This window comes from Somniosus microcephalus, chromosome 31 (assembly GCF_052327205.1).
Source record: "Somniosus microcephalus isolate GS21.2 chromosome 31, FLI_Smic_1.0, whole genome shotgun sequence".
NCBI lineage: Eukaryota > Metazoa > Chordata > Chondrichthyes > Squaliformes > Somniosidae > Somniosus > Somniosus microcephalus.
This window is the reverse complement of record NC_141017.1, coordinates 19,935,475-19,954,558: the sequence shown is the minus strand read 5'-3', so window position 1 is coordinate 19,954,558 and position 19,084 is coordinate 19,935,475. Positions and strand designations below refer to the sequence as shown.

General features: G+C 48.0%; 1 protein-coding gene across 2 annotated transcripts in view; it reads right to left on the bottom strand.

The window, feature by feature from the left end:
* Positions 1–19,084, bottom strand: part of LOC147097609 (adhesion G protein-coupled receptor E3-like) — a 146,179-nt gene that overhangs the window by 94,738 nt on the left and 32,357 nt on the right. For both annotated transcript variants that reach the window (XM_085971580.1, XM_085971581.1), the window contains exons 2-3: positions 14,870–14,959; positions 937–1,080 (exon numbers count right to left, since the gene is read on the bottom strand). In XM_085971580.1, coding sequence (XP_085827706.1) covers positions 937–1,080; positions 14,870–14,959 — 234 coding nt within the window. The remainder of the gene's footprint in view (positions 1–936; positions 1,081–14,869; positions 14,960–19,084) is intronic.

Here is a 19,084-nt window from a genome sequence, read left to right as displayed (position 1 = left end):
CAAATCTTTCCCCCCAAGTATTTTGAGGGGAGAAAAAGGTATATATATATACAGTTATTGAACACTGGAGGCAGCGCGAAACCAGAGGAAGAGAAAACTTCAGTCAACAGAACACAGCAAGACTGAGAGAAGAAAGCGTGCCGCAGTCACCCGGTGGGCACGCTACTGGGGTTTCAAGAAACAGATTGTGACTATCATCTTGTTAAGTATTACTTCCTTGTACTGGGTGTGAAGTGCATAATAAATGTGTTATACTTATACACAATATACCTGTACCCGGAGTGGTCTGTTACAGTCACGGACAATTTAAATATACATTACAGATCTTGTTCTTATTTCAAATCTTATATGCCCGTGCTCATAGATATTGGGCATCAAAACTTGCCTTTCACAGAATCCCAGCAATGTCTGGGCAAAATCAAAGCCTCTATTGAGTCTGCTTCCACCACAGCTTTCAGGAAGTGCGTTCCAGATCCTAACAACTCGCTGCGCAAAATACATGTCTCCTCATCTCGCCTCTGCTTCTTTTTGCCAATTGTCTTAAATCGGTGTCCCCTCTGGTTACCGACCCTCCCGCCGGTGGAGAACAATTTCTCCTTATTTACTCTATCAAAATCCCTCGTAAGGTTAACTGGCCCGAGAGAATATATAAGGCCCGAGCTAAACCGTAACACCGAGTCATGCTGCCGAAAGTCCCTGATTCCTTGTGCCTTCCAGAAGTCAGCGATGCGCTACTTGTGTAGGTACAATTTCCAGCATTTGGGATGTTCCAGTTCCACCTCCCAGCAGGTCCACCTCAGTTCAGGCCTCTCCTGAGTTCTAACGGCTCGCACTCCCCGTGTAAGTTTACCAACTTGGCTGCCCACTTAACACGGCTGCGGCACATTGCCCCAGCCGGTCACAGAAAAAAACAATCAGATTTGTAATTATACTGACCTACACAGAAGGACACCCTTTTACCATCGAGCAGGCGATTGGGTACTGAGGCAAATCCTCTCTGGCAGGAGCAATGAAACCCTCCAATCGTGTTGTTGCAGATTGTATAGGGTCCACATAAGTTAGCGAGACACTCATCCTCGTCTGCAATGGAGAGAAAATGTCGTCAGATGGGGAAGCTGGGTTGTGAAGTGGAATAGACAGTGACATTTTAACATTGGGTTCCAACTCAACCTCGGTTGATGGGATAGATGCCTCTTCTCTCTGGACCTAAGAACAGGAAAAAGCCACTGGGCCCAGAAAACGAAGGTTGTGTAAAGTCCACGCCTCAATAATACACGGACTTCGGGAGAACAGTTTAACAGGTACTTTACTGAACAAGAGCAGCTTGAAATTGAAACTACAGAAGCCTGCTAGGGCCTTTTATACAGGGGTGGTCACTGCCGGTACTGCAGTCTAAGACCAGTTATTCCCTTAAAGGTACATACACAATTCCTCCCCTTTTAGATAAACAGCACATAACATTCATTTAACAACTAAATAATAACTAATTACAATTACAATTTTCTCAGTAATATATACATCAACTGAAATAGTCATTTATAAGTTCAGTCTTTGAGGAGGCTTCCTGATCTGGACTGGATAGCGCCTTTCTTGAGTATCCTGTTCTGGCGGTGGAGTCAATTCTGGCTCATTGTCATTGGTTGGTTCGTCAGCTTCCAATACCCCTGCTTCTGAGGTAGACGCAATCTGTACTTCGGGCTCATTACCAGGTGCACATGCTTGTGGTACAGGTTTGGCTTGTTCCTGTGACTCTAGAATCTGGTCAGCATGGCGTCTCACGATGCTCTCTCCAACGTCCACTGTGTACATTAGTGGTCCCTGCTGTGTGCATATCGTGCCTGGCTGCCATTTTTCTGTTCAGTAATCGCGGGCCAAGACTGGTTGCCCTATCTTGAAGCTCCTGGATGGCTTCTCATTTATGTGCTGGAACTGCTTATCCTCAACATCTCGTCTTATGTTTGGTTTGAGCAAATCCAAGCGACATCTTAGTCTCCGGTTGAAAAACAGTACGGCTGGAGTTTGGTTGGTGACTGCATGTGTCGCATTCCGGTAAGCAAACAGGAAGTTATCCATCTTGTGTTGCAGTGGTATGTCGTCATTATACATTGCCTTTATGGCCTTTTTAAAGGTCTGAACAAACCTCTCAGCCAATCCATTTGTGGCTGGATGATATGGGGCAGATGTGTAATGTTTCACCCCATTATTCTTCAGGAACCTCCGGAAATCCTCAGACACAAACTGTGGGCCATTGTTGGAACAGATCTGTTCTGGCAACCCATTCCTGGCGAAGATGGTCCTTAGGACTGCAATAGTTTTCTCCGTGGTGGTGGAGGACATTTTAATGACCTCTGGCCATTTCGAATGGGCGTCCACAGCGATTAGAAACATTGAGTCCATAAATGGACCAGCTAAATCAATGTGTACGCGTTGCCATGGAGATGAGGGCCACTCCCATGGATGTAGCAGGGCCTGTGGTGGAGCGTTTTGGACCTTCTGGCATCCTGTGCATCTCTTGGTCATATCCTCGATTTCTTTATCGATTCCCGGCCACCACACAAACGCCCTGGCTAGGCTCTTCATTTTCACCCCTCCCAGATGACCCTCGTGAAGCTCATTAAGTACTCTATCTCTCAACTTGGGTGGAATTACCACTCGGGATCCACACATCAAGGTTCCCCGGCACACTGACAGCTGTTCCCTCCTTGGCGAGAATGCTGGCAACAGTGAGTCGCCATATGCTGGCCATCCCTTCACCGTCAAATCATAGACCCGAGAGAGTGTCGGGTCATTTCGGGTTTCCTTCTCAATACTTGCGTTTGTAACAGGCAAACATTCGACTGTGGTCGCATGTAATATCTCCACCGGGTCCACTGCAGGTGCTTCTTCCGCCGTAGGCAACGGTAGGCGCGACAGCCCATCAGCTTTTCCATGTTGTTTTGTACCTTTGTACACTATGTCATACTGATGTGCCCATAGAAAAAGTGACCATCTTTGCAGCCGTTGCGCCGTCATCACCGGAACGCCCTTCTTTGGGTTAAAAATTGAGACCAGGGGTTGATGATCAGTTAGTAGGGTGAATTTCTGCCCGTGCAGATAGTGATTGAACTTCTTCACCCCCCACACCAGGCTGAGGGCCTCCCTGTCAATCTGGGCGTAGTTACGCTCGGCTGAGGTTAGCGAGCGCGATGCAAAGGCTATTGGCCTCTCTGAACCGTCACGGAATTTGTGTGACAGCACCGCTCCAATGCCGTAAGGTGACGCATCACATGCCAACCGAATCGGTAGTGTTGGGTTGTAGTGAGCCAATACTTCTTTTGAAGTGATTTGGCATTTACATTCCTGAAAGGCACGCTTACACTCATCACTCCATTTCCATGTTACACCAGTTTGAAGGAGGGCAGTCAGTGGGTGCAGAATTGTAGATAAATTCGGCAAGAACTTATGGTAGTAGTTCGCCAACCCGAGAAACGACCTCAGTTGCGACACATTTTCTGGTGCTGGAGCCTTGACTACAGCCTCAATCTTGTCCGGCGACTTATGCAACCCTTCCTCATCAATCATGTGGCCACAATACGAGATTTGTCTCCTGAAGAACTCGCATTTGGGACGGTTGGCTCGTAGCCCATATTCCTGCAATCTCGTGAGCACCTGTTCCAGGTTGGCAAGGTGTTCATTGTCATTTTCGCCCGTGACCAGGATGTCGTCCAAATAACACTGGGTCCCCGGGATCCCTTGCAGGACTTGTTCCATTGCCCTCTGCCACATAGCCGGGGCTGATGCTACCCCAAATACCAGTCGATTGTACTGGTAAAGGCCTTTGTGAGTGTTTATCGTGAGGTATTTCCTAGATGCTTCTTCCACCTCCATTTGTAGATACGCTTGAGCCAGGTCAATCTTTGTAAAACGTTTCCCTCCAGATAGTGAGGCAAAAATATCTTCTATCCGCGGAAGCGGATACTGTACTGTGTGCAGGACTGGGTTCACAGTCACCTTGAAGTCCCCACAGATGCGAACCTTCCTTGGCTCCCCAGGCGTGCTGCTCAATGCTTTCTTCATTACAGGAACGATGGGTGTGGCCCACTCGCTCCAGTCCACCTTAGACAGCACCCCCGAATGCTCCAGACTCTCCAGTTCAGCTTCCACAGCTGGGCGTATCGCGTATGGCACCGGTCTGGCCTTGAAAAATTTTGGGGTTGCGTTATCCTCAATCTTTATGGTTGCCTTTACTCCTTTTAGAGTCCCAAGTCCTTGTTGGAACACCTCTTCCGCGTCAGATAGAATTTGTGACAGACGTCCAGGTGCGAAGTCATCATCTTTTTTGTCAGTCACAGTTAGTGCCAGAATGGAATGCCAATCCAATTGTAGTCTTCAGATTCATTCACGTCCAATAATGGTGGTCCTCCATCTCGTATTATATACATGTATAGTTTCTGTGTTTCCTTTCCGTTATATTCAACTGGCACCCTTATTTTTCCTCTAGGGTAGACCTTTGCCCCGTGTAGGTCTTCAATACAATGGACGTGTCCTTTAAGGGTATGTGTGAGAATAGCCGCTCATAGTCTCGTCGATTCATGACAGTTAGGGCTGATCCTGTGTCCAATTCCATCTTCACTGGGGACCCTGCTATCATGAGGGTGACCCAAATGGTTCAGTGATCTTCTTTTGCGATCACGTTGTGTAACTTTAAACAACTTAGTCGCCTGCTCCCGGAGTCCTTATCACTCTCCTGATCTTCTGAACTACTGTCTGTCAGTTTCTTCACTTTCCTGTACTGTTCCTTAGTAGTTCTTGTCGTGTTGGTCTTCTTTCCCGACCTGCAGACTCTTGCTTTATGTCCCATTTTCCCGCATTGCCTGCATATTTTGTCTTTAAACCAGCAGTCCTTCTGCTCATGGGTTGTTCTGCCGCAGCGATAGCACTTTTCGGCTCCATACGCCATTTCGTTAGCGCTGTACTCTTGTGGTTTCTGTTGTATTTCCGCAGCTCCCCGTGCTGCTGCTTCGCAGGATACTGCCACGCTGAAAGCCTGTTCTAGCGTCAGGTCCTTTTTTGAAAGTAGTCGTTTCTGGGTTCCTTCACTCTGGAGCCCACAGACAAACTTATCCCGTAAGGTGTCTGCCAGTCCTGCTCCGAACTGGCAGTGCTTCGATAACTTGCGTAGTTCCGTAAGATAGTCAGCATTGCTCTCATCTTTGTGCTGGTTTCTTTTATGGAACTTGAATCTTTCTGCTATCAGCAGTGGTGCAGGGCTTAGATGTTCCTGTAAGATATGAACAATCTCCTCAAAACTTTTCTCCATTGGTTTAGCTGGGGTAATTAAATTCCGCAATAGGCCGTACGTACTCGTACCCATCAGATTTAATAATACCGACGCCCTCTTTCCATCAGCCACCTCATTTGCCTTGCAGTACACTTCAATTCTTTCCACATACGTGGTCCAGTCTTCTACCTCGTTCTCAAAAGCAGTGATACTGCCACTTTTCGGCATCTTGGGCGATTTAAAATGGCGCCTCCCGCGCTTTTGCTTCTTCCCCAATGGAATAAAATGGCGCCTCCCGCGCTTTTGCTTCTTCCCCTTACTGCCACACTGCTCCTAGCATTCTACGGGGTAATGGCGGCGACCCGCAGCTTCGGCGCATCTCGCTTTCCTTCCCCTCCGTTTAGTTTCTCTCCGCTGTCCTGTTCTCGAGCACCGACCACGCCCTGTGCGCTCCACCCTCTCTCTTGTTTTCTTTTCCCGGCGACGCTGCACAGTCCGATTTGTAGAGCCGCTCGATCGAGCTTGAGCCCGCCGCAATCCGGAAGGGTCAGCGCGCTACCTGCTACCAGCATGATTCGCTGGAACCACAGTCTCTGCCGCAATTCTCCGAACACCGATGGATTCTTTGGGCGGTTGCCCTCGGTCGACGCCCGTTGCTCAGACTATGACCTTCCAGGACCTTCCTTTCAGGCGAGATCCCCGTGAGATGATGCCACACTGCAGGTGAGTTCGAACTTACTCGTCGCCACTGTAAAGTCCACGCCTCAATAATACACGGACTTCGGCAGAACAGTTTAACAGGTACTTTACTGAACAAGAGGCAGCATGAAACTGAAAATACAGAAGCCTGCTAGTGCCTTTTATACAGGGGTGGTCACTGCCGGTACTGCAGTCTAAGACCAGTTATTCCCTTAAAGGTACATACACAACAGGTTGGGTAGATGAGGCTGATCTAAGAGAAAGAAACCTTTATCATAGATAAATTCCATCTACCCACCTTCTCACTGTATCCCTTAATCTCCTCTCTCCCCCCCAGATAGCCATCCAATGGTCTCTTGAATCCAGTTATACTCCCCATTTCCACAGCCTTCCCTGGTAACTTCTTGCTCAACTCTATGACACTTTGGAGGAGAAATTCGTTGACGCCCCCTTTGGGGCACTAACGTCGCCGGGGTGCTGCTTTTAGTGCCCCGAAAAAATTTGCACCCCTGTGCTGTAAATTCAGTGGTAGCGCCCGAAGCAGGAGGCGGGGCGCTACTGGAAGCGCTCCCCCTCCCTCTTGGGGCGCTGGCAGTGAGTTTCGCGGCGCTACGTGCAACAGCGCCACGTGGCAGCACGGTGGCATAGTGGTTAGCACTGTTACCTCACAGCGCCAGGGACCCGGGTTCAAATCCGGCCTCGGGTGACTGTCTGTGTGGAGTTTGCACATTCTCCCCGTGTTTGCGTGGGTTTCCTCCGGGTGCTCCGGTTTCCTCCCACAGTCCAAAGATGTGCGGGTTAGGTTGATTGGCCATGATAAAAATTGACCCTTAGTGTTAGGGGGGATTAAATACGTGGGGTTACGGGGATAGGGCTTGGGTGGGATGGCTGTCGGTGTAGGGACCGGGTGCTATGGTTTGGGTGATCAGCCATGATCTCATTGAATGGCGGAGCAGGCTCGAAGGGCCGAATGGCCAACTCCTGCTCCTATCTTCTATGTTTCTATGTTTCTATGTGCGTCGGCACGTAGCGCCACGTTATTGCAGGCCGCCCTCCCCTGATTAAAGGGGGGTGGTTAGCGTTGCTTGCACCGGGGGCCCTGCTGGGCCACTGGAGAACGGGGTGCCGGGAAATCAGCGATCGCGGCCAGCACCCCGAAGAAAAATGGGGAAGTGGGGGGGGGGGGCGGCGGCGGGGGGCAGGTGCTGGCAGTCGGCCAAATAAAATGACCGCCCGACACCTGCCCTTTAACTAGCGCCGCCGTGGCTGCAAAAACGCCCCCCTGACCCTGTCGGGCATAGCGTCCGGTGATAGGTCAGGGGCGCAACCGAAGTTTGCGGCCAGGGCGCGAGCGAGGCGCTGCGCACGGTGATGACATCACCACCAGAGGCGCAGTACTGCAGGGGCGCTACCAGCTACCGCTAACCTCCCATTGAATTTCGTGGGAGGCGTTAGCAGGGCCGCGCCCGAGGGCGCTAACGCGAGGCGCAAAGCAATCGAATTTCGCCTCCTTTGAGTGGAAGGATTCACCTTCTCCCCTTCTTTCGTCTCACTTTCTAATTTGTACATTGTGTCTTTGGTAGTTGAACTCTTCCTGATAGGGAACAACTTTCCCAGGTCAGCTTTGTCAGTAATCTTCATCCATCTTATTAGTTCATCTCAACATCTCCTCTTTGTCCAAAGAAATCCCGCACTTTCCTCAATTTTTCTTCACAACTTATTTTATTTTTGTTCCTGGTTGTCATTTTCCTATGCCTTGTTTTGATTTTTTTTACAATTTCCAGTCTTTTTCCATCCCTCAAATTTGTGTTTTATCTTTAACCTCTCTGTAGCATGAATATTGGAATGACTTAGGGATGGCAGAGTAGTTATGTTACTTACATAGAAACATAGAAGATAGAGCAGGAGTAGGCCATTCGGCCCCTCGAGCCTGCTCCGCCATTCAATGCGATCATGGCTGATCATCCAAACTCAGTACCCTGTCGCTGCTTTCTCCCCATACCCCTTGATCCCTTTAGCCTTAAGAAATATATCTAACTCCTTCTTGAATATATTTAATGAATTGGCCTCTACTGCCTTCTGTGGTAGAGAATTCCATAGGTTCACCACTCTCTGGGTGAAGAAATTCCTCCTCATCTCTGTCCTAAAAAGTCTACCCCTTATCTTTAGACTGTGACCCCTGGTTCTGGATTCCCCAACCATCGGGAACATCCTTCCTGCATCTAGTCTGTCCAGTCCTGCCAGTATTTTATAAGTTTCAATGAGATCCCCCCTCATTCTTCTAAACTCCAGCGAGTACAAGCCCAATCGACCCAATCTCTCTCATACGTCATTCCTGTCATCCCAGGTATCAGCCTGGTGAATCTTCGCTGAACTCCTTCCATGGCAAGAATATCCTTCCTCAGATAAGGTGACCAAAACTGCACACAATACTCAAGAAGTGGTCTCACCAAGGCCCTGTACAACTGCAGCAAGATATCCTTGTTCCTGTACTCAAACACTCTCGCTATGAAGGCCAACATATCATTTGCCTTCTTAACCGCCTGCTGCACCTGCATACTTACCTTCAGCGACTGGTGCACAAGGACACCCAGGTCTCGTTGCACTTCCCCTTCTCCCAATCTATTGCCATTCAGATAATAATCTGCCTTCCTGTCTTTGCCACCAAAGTGGATAACCTCACATTTATCCACGTTATATTGCATCTGCCATGCTTCTGCCCAATCACCCAACCTGTCCAAATCATCCTGTAGTTTCTCGGCATCCTCCTCACAGTACACACGCCCACCCAGCTTTGTGTCGTCTGGAAATTTGGAGATATTACATCCAGTTCCCTTGTCTAGATCATTATATATTGTGACTAGCTGGAGTCCAAGGACCGATCCCTACAGTACCCCACTAGTCACTGCCTGCCACTCTGAAAAAGACCCGTTTATTCCAACTCTTTGCTTTCTGTCTGCCAACCAGTTCTCTATCCAAGTCAATACCTTGCCCCCAATCCCATGTGCCTTAACTTTACACGCTAATCTCTTATGTGGGACCTTATCGAAAGCCTTCTGAAAGTCCAAATACACCACATCCACTGGTTCTCCCTTATCTATTTTACCAGTTACATCCTCAAAAAATTCCAGTAGATTAGTCAAGCATGATTTACCTTTTGTAAATCCATGTTGACTTTGTCCGATCCTGTCACTATTTTCCAAGTGCTCTGCTATTACATCTTTTATAATGGACTCTAGCATTTTCCCCACTGCCGATGTCAGGCTTACCGGTCTGTAATTCCCCGTTTTCTCTCTTCCACCTTTTTGAATAGTGGGGTAACATTAGCTACCCTCCAATCCATGGGTACTGTTCCAGATTCCATCTAATGTTGGAAGATGATCAGCAATGCATCTACTATTTCTAGGGCCACTTCCTTAAGTAACCTAGGATGTAGATTATCAGGCCCTGGGGATTTATCGGCCGTCAATCCCATCAATTTCCCTAACACCATTTCCCTACAAATACTGATTTCTTTCAGTTCCTCCCTTTCATCAAATCCTATGTTCCCTGACATTTCTGGGAGGTTATTTGTGTCCTCCTTTGTGAAGACAGAACCAAAATATGTATTTAATTGGTCTGCCATTTCTTTGTTCCCCATTATAAATTCCCCTGATTCTGACTGCAAGGGACCTACGCTTGATTTCACCAATCTTTTTCTCTTCACATATCTATAAAAGCTTTTACAGTCAGTTTTTATGTTCTCTGCAAGCTTACTCTCATATTCTGTTTTCCCCTTCTTAATTAATCCCTTTGTCCTCCTTTGTTGAATCCTAAACTGCTCCCAATCCTCTGGATTACTGCTTTTTCTGGCCAATTTATATGTCCTCTCCTTGGATCTTATGCTATCCCTAATTTCCCTCGTTAGCCACGGTTGAGTCGCCTTTTATGTTTTATTTTTATGCCAAACTGGGATGAACAAATTCTGTAGTTCATCCATGCGGTCTTTGAATGTTTGCCATTGCCTATTCACTGTTAACCCTTTGAGTGACATTGCCCAGTCAATCCTACCCAATTCACGCCTCAGACCATCGTAGTTTCCTTTGTTTAAATTCAGGACCCTAGTCTCTGAATCAACTAATTCATTCTCCATCTTAATGAAGAAGTCGCTCATATTTTGATCGCTCCGACCCAAGGGGTCTCGTACAACAAGATTGCTAATAATCCTTTCTCGTTACATAATACCCAGTCTAAGATGGCCTGATCTCTGGTTGGTTCCTCGACATATTGGTCCAGGAAACCATCCCGTAAACACTCCAGGAATTACCCCTCCACAGTATTGTTACTAATTTGGTTAGCCCAATCTATATGTAGATTAAAGTCACCCATGATGACTGCTGTGCCCTTTTTGCACGCTTCTCTAATTTCCCTTTTAATGCCTACCCCAACCTCCACATTACTGTTTGGAGGTCTATATACCACTCCCACTAACATTTTCTGCCCCTTGGTATTTCGCAGTCCTACCCATACAGATTCCACATCATCAGAGCTAATATCCTTCCTTACAATTGTGTTAATCCCTTCTTTAACCAGTAATGCTACCCCACCTCCCTTTCCTTTTTGCCTATCTTTCCTGAATATTGAATACCACTGGATGTTGAGTTCCCAGCCTTCTCCACCCTGGAGTCATGTTTCCGTAATCCCAATCAAATCATGTTCGTTTACCTGTATTTGCGCAGCTAATTCATCCACCATATTACGAATGCTCGTCGCATTAAGACACAAGGGCCTAGAAATTCAGTGGGCTGCGCTACCCGTTAGCACCTTAAGAGGGTGCTAAGTGGGTCGGAAGCCACTGGCCATGCCTCCCGCTAAATTCAGCAGGACGCTAATGGCGGCACTAGCCGTTAGCGCTGCGCCGCTACCGATGATGTCATCAGCGTGCGCAGCGCCCTGCTAACGCCCCGATCGCGATATTAAGATGCGCCCCCTGCTTAAACGCCGGACGCTATTTGTGACCGGTTCAGGGGGGGCGTACCTGCGGCAGTAGAGGCGCTAATTAAAGGAGAGTTGCGGGGTGGCCATTTTTTTTGCTGGCCACCTGCCAGCACCTCTCCGCGCTGCTGTCCCCGGCCTCCTTAGACCCCCCCCCGCGGAGTGCCGACTGCGCTCCAAGAGCCCGGCAATTCTCCTTGGTGTCGGGCTCTTTAGCCGGCACTCGCAATCCTCGATCACGCTGCACAAGGCCCCTCTCCTTTAAGAAGGGGAGGAAGGCCTGCAGTACCGCAGCGCACTGTGCCACAGCGTGTGGCGCTGCGGCACGTTGCGCAGCGATATTCAGCTGCAGCGCCCCAAGAGGGATGCAGGGCGCCTCCAGTAGCGCCGCGCTTCCCGCTGGGGCGCGCAAACTGAATTTCCAGCGGGCGGCCGCGACTGCTTACGGGGCGCTACTTTTAGCGCCCTGGCGAGGCTGGCGCCCCAAACGGGGCTATAGTGAATTTCTAGGCCAAAGCCTTCAGGCTTGTATTTATAATGCTCTTAGACCTATTAGAATTATTATTTATTGTGGCCATTTTTGATTTAAACCGTTGATTTCTCTGACTGCCACTTTTTTGTTCTCCTTCCTATCTTTTGCTTTTATCCTTGTTTCCCTTTCCTCTGTCCCCCTGCTCAGGTTCCCGACCCCCTGCCATTTTAGTTTAAACCCTCCTTACTTGACTGGTAATCCTGGGGCCTGGATTAATGATCCAGGAGACATGAGTTTAATTTCCACCGAAGCAGCTGGGGAATTTAAATTCAATTAATTAAATAAATCTGGAATAAAAAGCTAGTATCAGTAATGGAGACCATGAAACTACCGGATTGTGGTTACCCCACTATTCAAAAAAGGTGGTAGAGAGAAAATGGGAAATTATAGGCCGGTAAGCCTGACATCGGTAGTGGGGAAAATGCTAGAGTCCATTATAAAAGATGTAATAGCAGAGCACTTGGAAAACAGTGACAGGATCAGACAAAGTCAACATGGATTTACAAAAGGTAAATCGTGCTTGACTAATCTACTGGAATTTTTTGAGGATGTAACTGGTAGAATAGATAAGTGAGAACCAGTGGATGTGGTGTATTTGGACTTTCAGAAGGCTTTCGATAAGGTCCCGCATAAGAGATTAGCGTGTAAAGTTAAGGCACATGGGATTGGGGGCAAGGTACTGACTTGGATAGAGAACTGGTTGGCAGGCAGGAAGCAAAGAGTTGGAATAAACGGCTCTTTTTCCGAGTGGCAGGCAGTGACTAGTGGGGTACCACAGGGATTGGTGCTAGGACCCCAGCTATTCACAATATATATTAATGATCTAGACGAGGGAACTAGATGTAATATCTCCAAGTTTGCAGATGACACAAAGCTGGGTGGGTGTGTGTGCTGTGAGGAGGATGCCGAGAACCTCCAGTATGATTTGGACAGGTTGGGTGATTGGGCAGATGCATGGCAGATGCAATATAATGTGGATAAATGCGAGGTTATCCACTTTGGTGGCAAAAACAGGAAGACAGATTATTATCTGAATGGTAATAGATTGGGAGAAGGGGAAGTGCAACGAGACCTGGTGTCCTTGTGCACCAGTCGCTGAAGGTAAGCATGCAGGTGCAGCAGGCGGTTAAGAAGGCCAATGGTATGTTGGCCTTCGTAGCGAGAGGGTTCGAGTACAGAAACAAGGATGTCTTGCTGCAGTTGTACAGGGCCTTGGTGAGACCACACCTTCAGTATTGTGTGCAGTTTTGGTCGCCTTATCTGAGGAAGGATGTTCTTGCCATGGAGGGAGTGCAGCGAAGATTCACCAGACTGATACCTGGGATGGCAGGAATGACATATGAGGAGAGATTGGGTTGATTGGGCTTATACTCGCTGGAGTTTAGAAGAATGAGAGGGGAATCTCATTGAAACTTATAAAATTCTAACAGGACTAGACAGACTAGATGCAGGAAAGATGTTCCTGATGGCGGGGGAGTCCAGAACCAGGGGTCACAGTCTAAGGATAAGGGGTAAGCCATTTAGGACAGAGATGAAGAGGAATTTCTTCACCCAGAGAGTGGTGAACCTGTGGAATTCTCTACCACAAAAGGCAGTTGAGGCCAATTCATTAAATATATTCAAGAAGGAGTTAGATATATATTTCTTAAGGCTAAAGGGATCAAGGGATATGGGGAGAAGGCAGGGACAGTGTTGCGTTTGCAAAGATAATCCAGAGGCCATAAGCAGAGCTCAGTTCATGTTGCTTTTAATGGCTGATCCAAACACACTCTACAGGCAAAAGCAATCGAATACCTATATCCAATGTCAGACACAATACAACGATAATAGCACTGTCAAACTCCATGTGCTCAGGCCAAGGCAATCGAGTACCTATCACCAATGTCAGACATAACAGACAGGGTACTGAATTTGGATGATCAGCCATGATCTCATTGAATGGCGGAGCAGGCTCGAGGGGCCGAATGGCCTACTCCTGCTCCTATCTTCTATGTTTCTATGTTGTAAAAGCCCATCTGCTTCACTAATGTCCTTTAGGGAAGGAAATCTGCTGCCCTTACCCGGTCTGGCCTATATGTGACACAAACTGCCCTCTGAAATGGCCTAGCAGTTGTATAAGGCGGCTCACCACCATCTTCTCAAGGACAATTAGGGATGGGCAATAAATGCTGGCCTTGCCAGTGACGCCCACATCCCATGAACGAATAAAGAAAAGCACAAGCATTAGAATGTTACCGCTGTAACTCCCTCATGAACTTCAGTTACCCTGGGTAAGATTGGTGAACCTGATTCTCTAAGGAAAATCCCCAGTGTCAATGCAACGAGACTGGGATTACAACTCAAGTCTCTAAGATAAGAACTCAATGCACTAAGTGTGAAACTAGTCTTTTAATAAGGCTACGCCATATTGAAGTAAACCGATAAAAGTCGAAATCTAGAGCTGAGGTTAAACAGAGGTTAAAGACGAAGAAAACGGAAAGGAACGAAAAAGGAGGAAGGCTATAAACTGTAAAAAATGAATGACGAACGTAAGAAATAGGAGCAGGAGTCGGCCATACGGCCCCTCAAGTCTGCTCCGCCATTCAATAAGATCATGGCCAATCTTTGACCTCAACTCCACAATTCCCGCCCGATCTCCATATCCCTTGATTCACTTAGAGTCCAAAAATCTATCGATCTCAGCCTTGAATATAGTCAACGATTCAGCATCCACAGCCCTGTGGGGTAGAGAATTCCAAAGATTCACAGCCATCGGAGGAAAGAAATTTCTCCTCATCAAAGTCCTAAATGACCGACCCCTTATCCTGAGACTATGTCCCCTGGTTCTAGACTCCCCAGCCGGGGGGAACGGCCACTCAGCATCTACCCTGTCAAGCCCTCTCAGAATCTTATATATTTCAATGAGATCAAGAAATAGGAGCAGGAGTCGGCCATTTGACTATTCGAGCCTGCTCCGCCATTCAATAAGATCATGGCTGATCTTCTACCTCATTTCCACTTTCTTGCACTATCCTCATAACCCTTGATTCACTTAATATTCAAAAATCTATCGATCTCAGTCTTGAATATACTCAACGACTGAGCCTCCACAGCCCTCTGGGGTAGAGAATTCCAAAGATTCACCGCCCTCTGAGTGAAGAAATTTCTCCTCATCTCAGTCCTAAATGGCCGACCCCTTATTCTGAGACTGTGACCCCTGGTTCTAGAATCCCCAGCCAGGGGAAACATCCTCCTTGCATCTACCCTGTCAAGCCCTGTAAGAATTTTGTATATTTCAATGAGACCACCTCTCATTCTTCTAAACTCTAGAGAATATAGGCCAAAGAGATCATCTCTCATTTTTAAAGGAAAGCTAACAGTTTCAGTATTATAATCATATACATAAAAACAAACTTAAAACTCACCAATACATGTTCCATTAAGGTTCTTTATGTACCCATCTGCGCATGTCTGACCAGTGACGTACTGATCCCAAGTGAAATAGATATAAGCCACTAGGAAGGAAAACAAACAGTCATGATGCATCTTTCATTGATATATAATTATTGCTGACATTTTCCACCAAGACAACATAGTGAAAAGAATCTGGGTTGACTTGGTCAATAACTAATGCAGGAAGAATAAAAAAGATGCATATTATCTAAATGGTGAGAGATTGCAGAGCTCTGAGATGCAGAGGGATCTGGGTGTCCTAGTGCATGAATCGCAAAAGGTTAGTATGCAGGTACAGCAAGTAATTAGGAAAGCTAATAGAATGTTATCGTTTATTGCGAGGGGAATTGAATACAAAAGTAGGGAGGTTATGCTTCAGTTATACAGGGGCATTGGTGAGACCATATCTGGAGCACTGTGTACAGTATTGGTCTCCTTATTTAAGGAAGGATGTAAATGCGTTGGAAGCAATTCAGAGAAGGTTTACTAGAAAAAACCTGGAATGGGCGGGTTGTCTTACGAGGAAAGGTTGGACAGGCTAGGCTTGTATCCGCTGGAGTTTAGAAGAGTAAGAGGTGACTTGATTGAAACATATAAGATCCTGAGGGGTCTGGACAGGGTGGATGTGGAGAGGATGTTTCCTCTTGTGGGAGAATCTAGAACTAGGAGTCACTGTTTAAAAATAAGGGGTCGCCCATTTAAGACAGAGATGAGGAGACATTTTTTCTCACAGAGGGTCGTGAGTCTTTGGAACTCTCTTCCTCAGAGGGCGGTGGAAGCAGAGTCTTTGAATATTTTTAAGGCAGAGGTAGATAGATTTTTGATAAGTAAGGAGGTGAAAGGTTATCGGGGGTAGGCGGGAATGTGGAGTAATCGGATCAGCCATGATCTCATTGAATGGCGGAGCAGGCTCGAGGGGCCGAGTGGCCGACTCCTGCTCCTAATTCGTGTGTTTGTATGATGAATTTGAAGGCTAGATGAAGAGAATTGGGAGGAGGCTCGTGTGGAGCATAAACACCGGCATGGACCAGTTGGGTCGAATGGCCGGTTTCTGCACTGTAAATTCTATCTACTTCTTTGGCCAGACAAATGCAAATCCTCCAGTTGTGAAGACAATGTGCTGCAACAGCGAGATTTATCTTTCTGCTTTGTGAGGGTTCCTTGTTGCCCTGTTTTGAGCAGATCTGCTGAGCCAACTTTAACCTTCAGTCCAGTAATGTTGGAATCCCTGTCCTCTCATTTTCACTGAGCCCCCAGTGAAACATCCCATTCCTGCAGCATCCCTGTCAGGTTAGTTTGTGTGGAGATGAATCTGCCATTAGAGTTGCTGGGAAATAGGAGGACTTCCCCCTCAGGGGCAAGCAATCGAATTACAATGTTCAAAAGTTCAAAGATCCCTTGATAGCGCAGTGGGTTTATGGCACTGAGTCATTGAAACCAAGAAGGTCACACCTTAGGAACATAGGAACAGGAGGAGGCCATTCAACACCTGGAGCCATTCAATCAGATCATGGCATAGTGGCATAGTGGTTAGCACTGTTGCCTCACAGCGCCAGGGACCCGGGTTCAAATCCGGCCTCGGGTGACTGTGGAGTTTGCACATTCTCCCCGTGTTTGCGTGGGTTTTCTCCGGGTGCTCCGGTTTCCTCCCACAGTCCAAAGATGTGCGGGTTAGGTTGATTGGCCATGATAAAAATTGGCCCTTAGTGTTAGGGGGGATTAAATACGTAGGGTTACAGGGATAGGGCTTGGGTGGGATGGCTGTCGGTGTAGGGACTGGGTGTTAGGGTTTGGATGATCAGCCATGATCTCGTTGAATGGCGGAGCAGGCTCGAAGGGCCGAATGGCCTACTCCTGCTCCTATCTACTATGTTTCTATGTATGTTTCTATGGCTGATCTGTACCTCATCTCCATTTCCCTGCCTTTGCTCCATATCCCTTGATACCCTTAACCCCACGAAAATCTATCGATCTCAGTTTTTAAAGTTTCAATTATCTCCCCAGAATTCACAGCCTTTTAGAACATTTCTATTACCCTTTGTGTGAAAAAGTTCTTCTTGATTTCCCTCCTAAACGGCCTGGCTCTAATTTTAAGATTATGTCCCCCTTGTTCTTGATTCTCCCCACCAGAGGGAATAGTTTCTCTGTATCTACCCTATCGAATCCTTTTAACATTTTAACTACCAATACAGGCACGGTAGCATTGTGGTTATGTTACTGGACAAGTAATCCAGAGGCCTGGACTGATAGTCCCTGAGACGTGAATTCACAATCCCACCACGGCAGCTTGTGAATTTAAAATCAGTTAATCAAATAAATCTGAAATAAAAGGCTAGCGTCAATAATGGTGACATTTTGTTCTCAGTTTCTTCATCGGTTCTACAGCATTTGCCTTCAATTACTTGAGGGGCCGAATGGCCTACTCCTGCTCCTATCTTCTATGTTGCTGTTACACAGAAGGGTCTACGCAAGAAAGCTTGTAAAACAAGGGCCCCCTTGTGAAGGGAGAGCCAGCCTGATGTTCAAGGTGACCAAGGCCAATACCAGGTATCACATCCCAATAATGAGACACACATGTTTTACAAATGACCCAAATGGTGAGACTGACCACTCTATAATAAAAGATCTAGGGGGACAAATTGGGTGGAGCCGCAAACGGGCCGCCAAGCTCGCCTGGGCGCCAGATTTTGCGCTGCGATCGGAGCAGCAGCGATCGCCGGAAATTCAGCTTGAGCGCCCCAAGAGGGACACGGGGCGAGGCTCGAGGCGCTCCGCGTCCCTCTTAGGGCGCTGAAACTGAATATCGCAGCGCAACGTGCCGCAGCGCCGCACGCTGCGGCACGGCGCGCTGCGGTACTGCAGGCCTTCCTCCCATTCTTAAGGGCGAGGGGCCTGCACCAGCGCGATGAGCGATCGCGAGTGCCGGCAAGAGAGCCCGGCCCCGAGGAGAAGTGCCGGGCTCTCGGAAAACAGCCGGCAATGCCGCGGGGGGAGAACAGGAGGCCGGGGACGGAGGTGCTGGCAGGCGGCCGCCGAAAAAAACGGCCGCCCCACACCTCCACCTTAATTTGCGCCACTGCTGCCACAGGTAGGCCCCGTGAACCGGGCGCGATTAGCCAGCGGCGCTACAGAGGCGGTCGCTGCCAAATATCGCGATCAGGGCGGTAGCAGGGCGCTGCGCGCACCGATGACATCATCGGTGGCGGTGCAGCGCAACAGGCTAACGCCGCCATTAGCGCCCCAGCTAAATATCACGGGAGGCGTGGCCAGTGGCACTAAAGCCACTGAGTGCCCTTTTTAGGCGCTAACTGGTGGCGCAGCCCACCGAATTTCTCCCCCCTAGCATTTATATGGCGCATTTCACAACCTCAGGATGTCCCAAAGCACTTTACAGCCAATGAAGTATTTCTGAAGCGTAGTCACTATTGTAATGTGGCTCACCTCCTGACTCCCCAAATCCTTTCCACCATCTACAAGGCACAAGTAAGGTGTGTGATGGAATACTCTCCACTTGCCTGGATGAGTGCAGCTCCAACAACACTCAAGAAGCTCGACACCATCCAGGACAAAGCAGCCCACTTGATTGGCACCCCGTCCACCACCTTAAACATTCACTCCCTCCACCACCGTGGCTGCAGTGTGTACCATCTACAAGATGCACTGCAGCAACTCACCAAGGCTTCTTTGACAGCACCTCCCAAACCTGCGACCTTTACTACCTAGAAAGACAAGGGGAGCAAGCACTTGGGAACACCACCACCCCCACATCACACACCATCCTGACTTGGAAATATATCGCCATTCCTTCATCGTCGCTGGGTCAAAATCCTGGAACTCCCTAACTGCACTGTGGGAGCACCTTCACCACACAGACTGCAGCGGTTCAAGCAGGTGGCTCACCACCACCTTCTCAAGGGCAATTAGGGATGGGCAATAAATGCTGGCCTTGCCAGCGATGTCCACATCCCATGAATGAATGGAAAAAAAAAGCAGCAGCCAATTTGGACACAGCAAGGTCCCACAAACAGCAATGCAATAATGACCAGATAATCTGTTTTTAGTGATGTTGGTTGAATATTGGCCAGGACACCGGGGAGAACTCCCCTGTTCTTCTTCAAAATAGTGCCATGAGATCTTATACGTCCACCCGAGAGGGCAGACGGGGCCTCAGTTTAACATCTCATCTG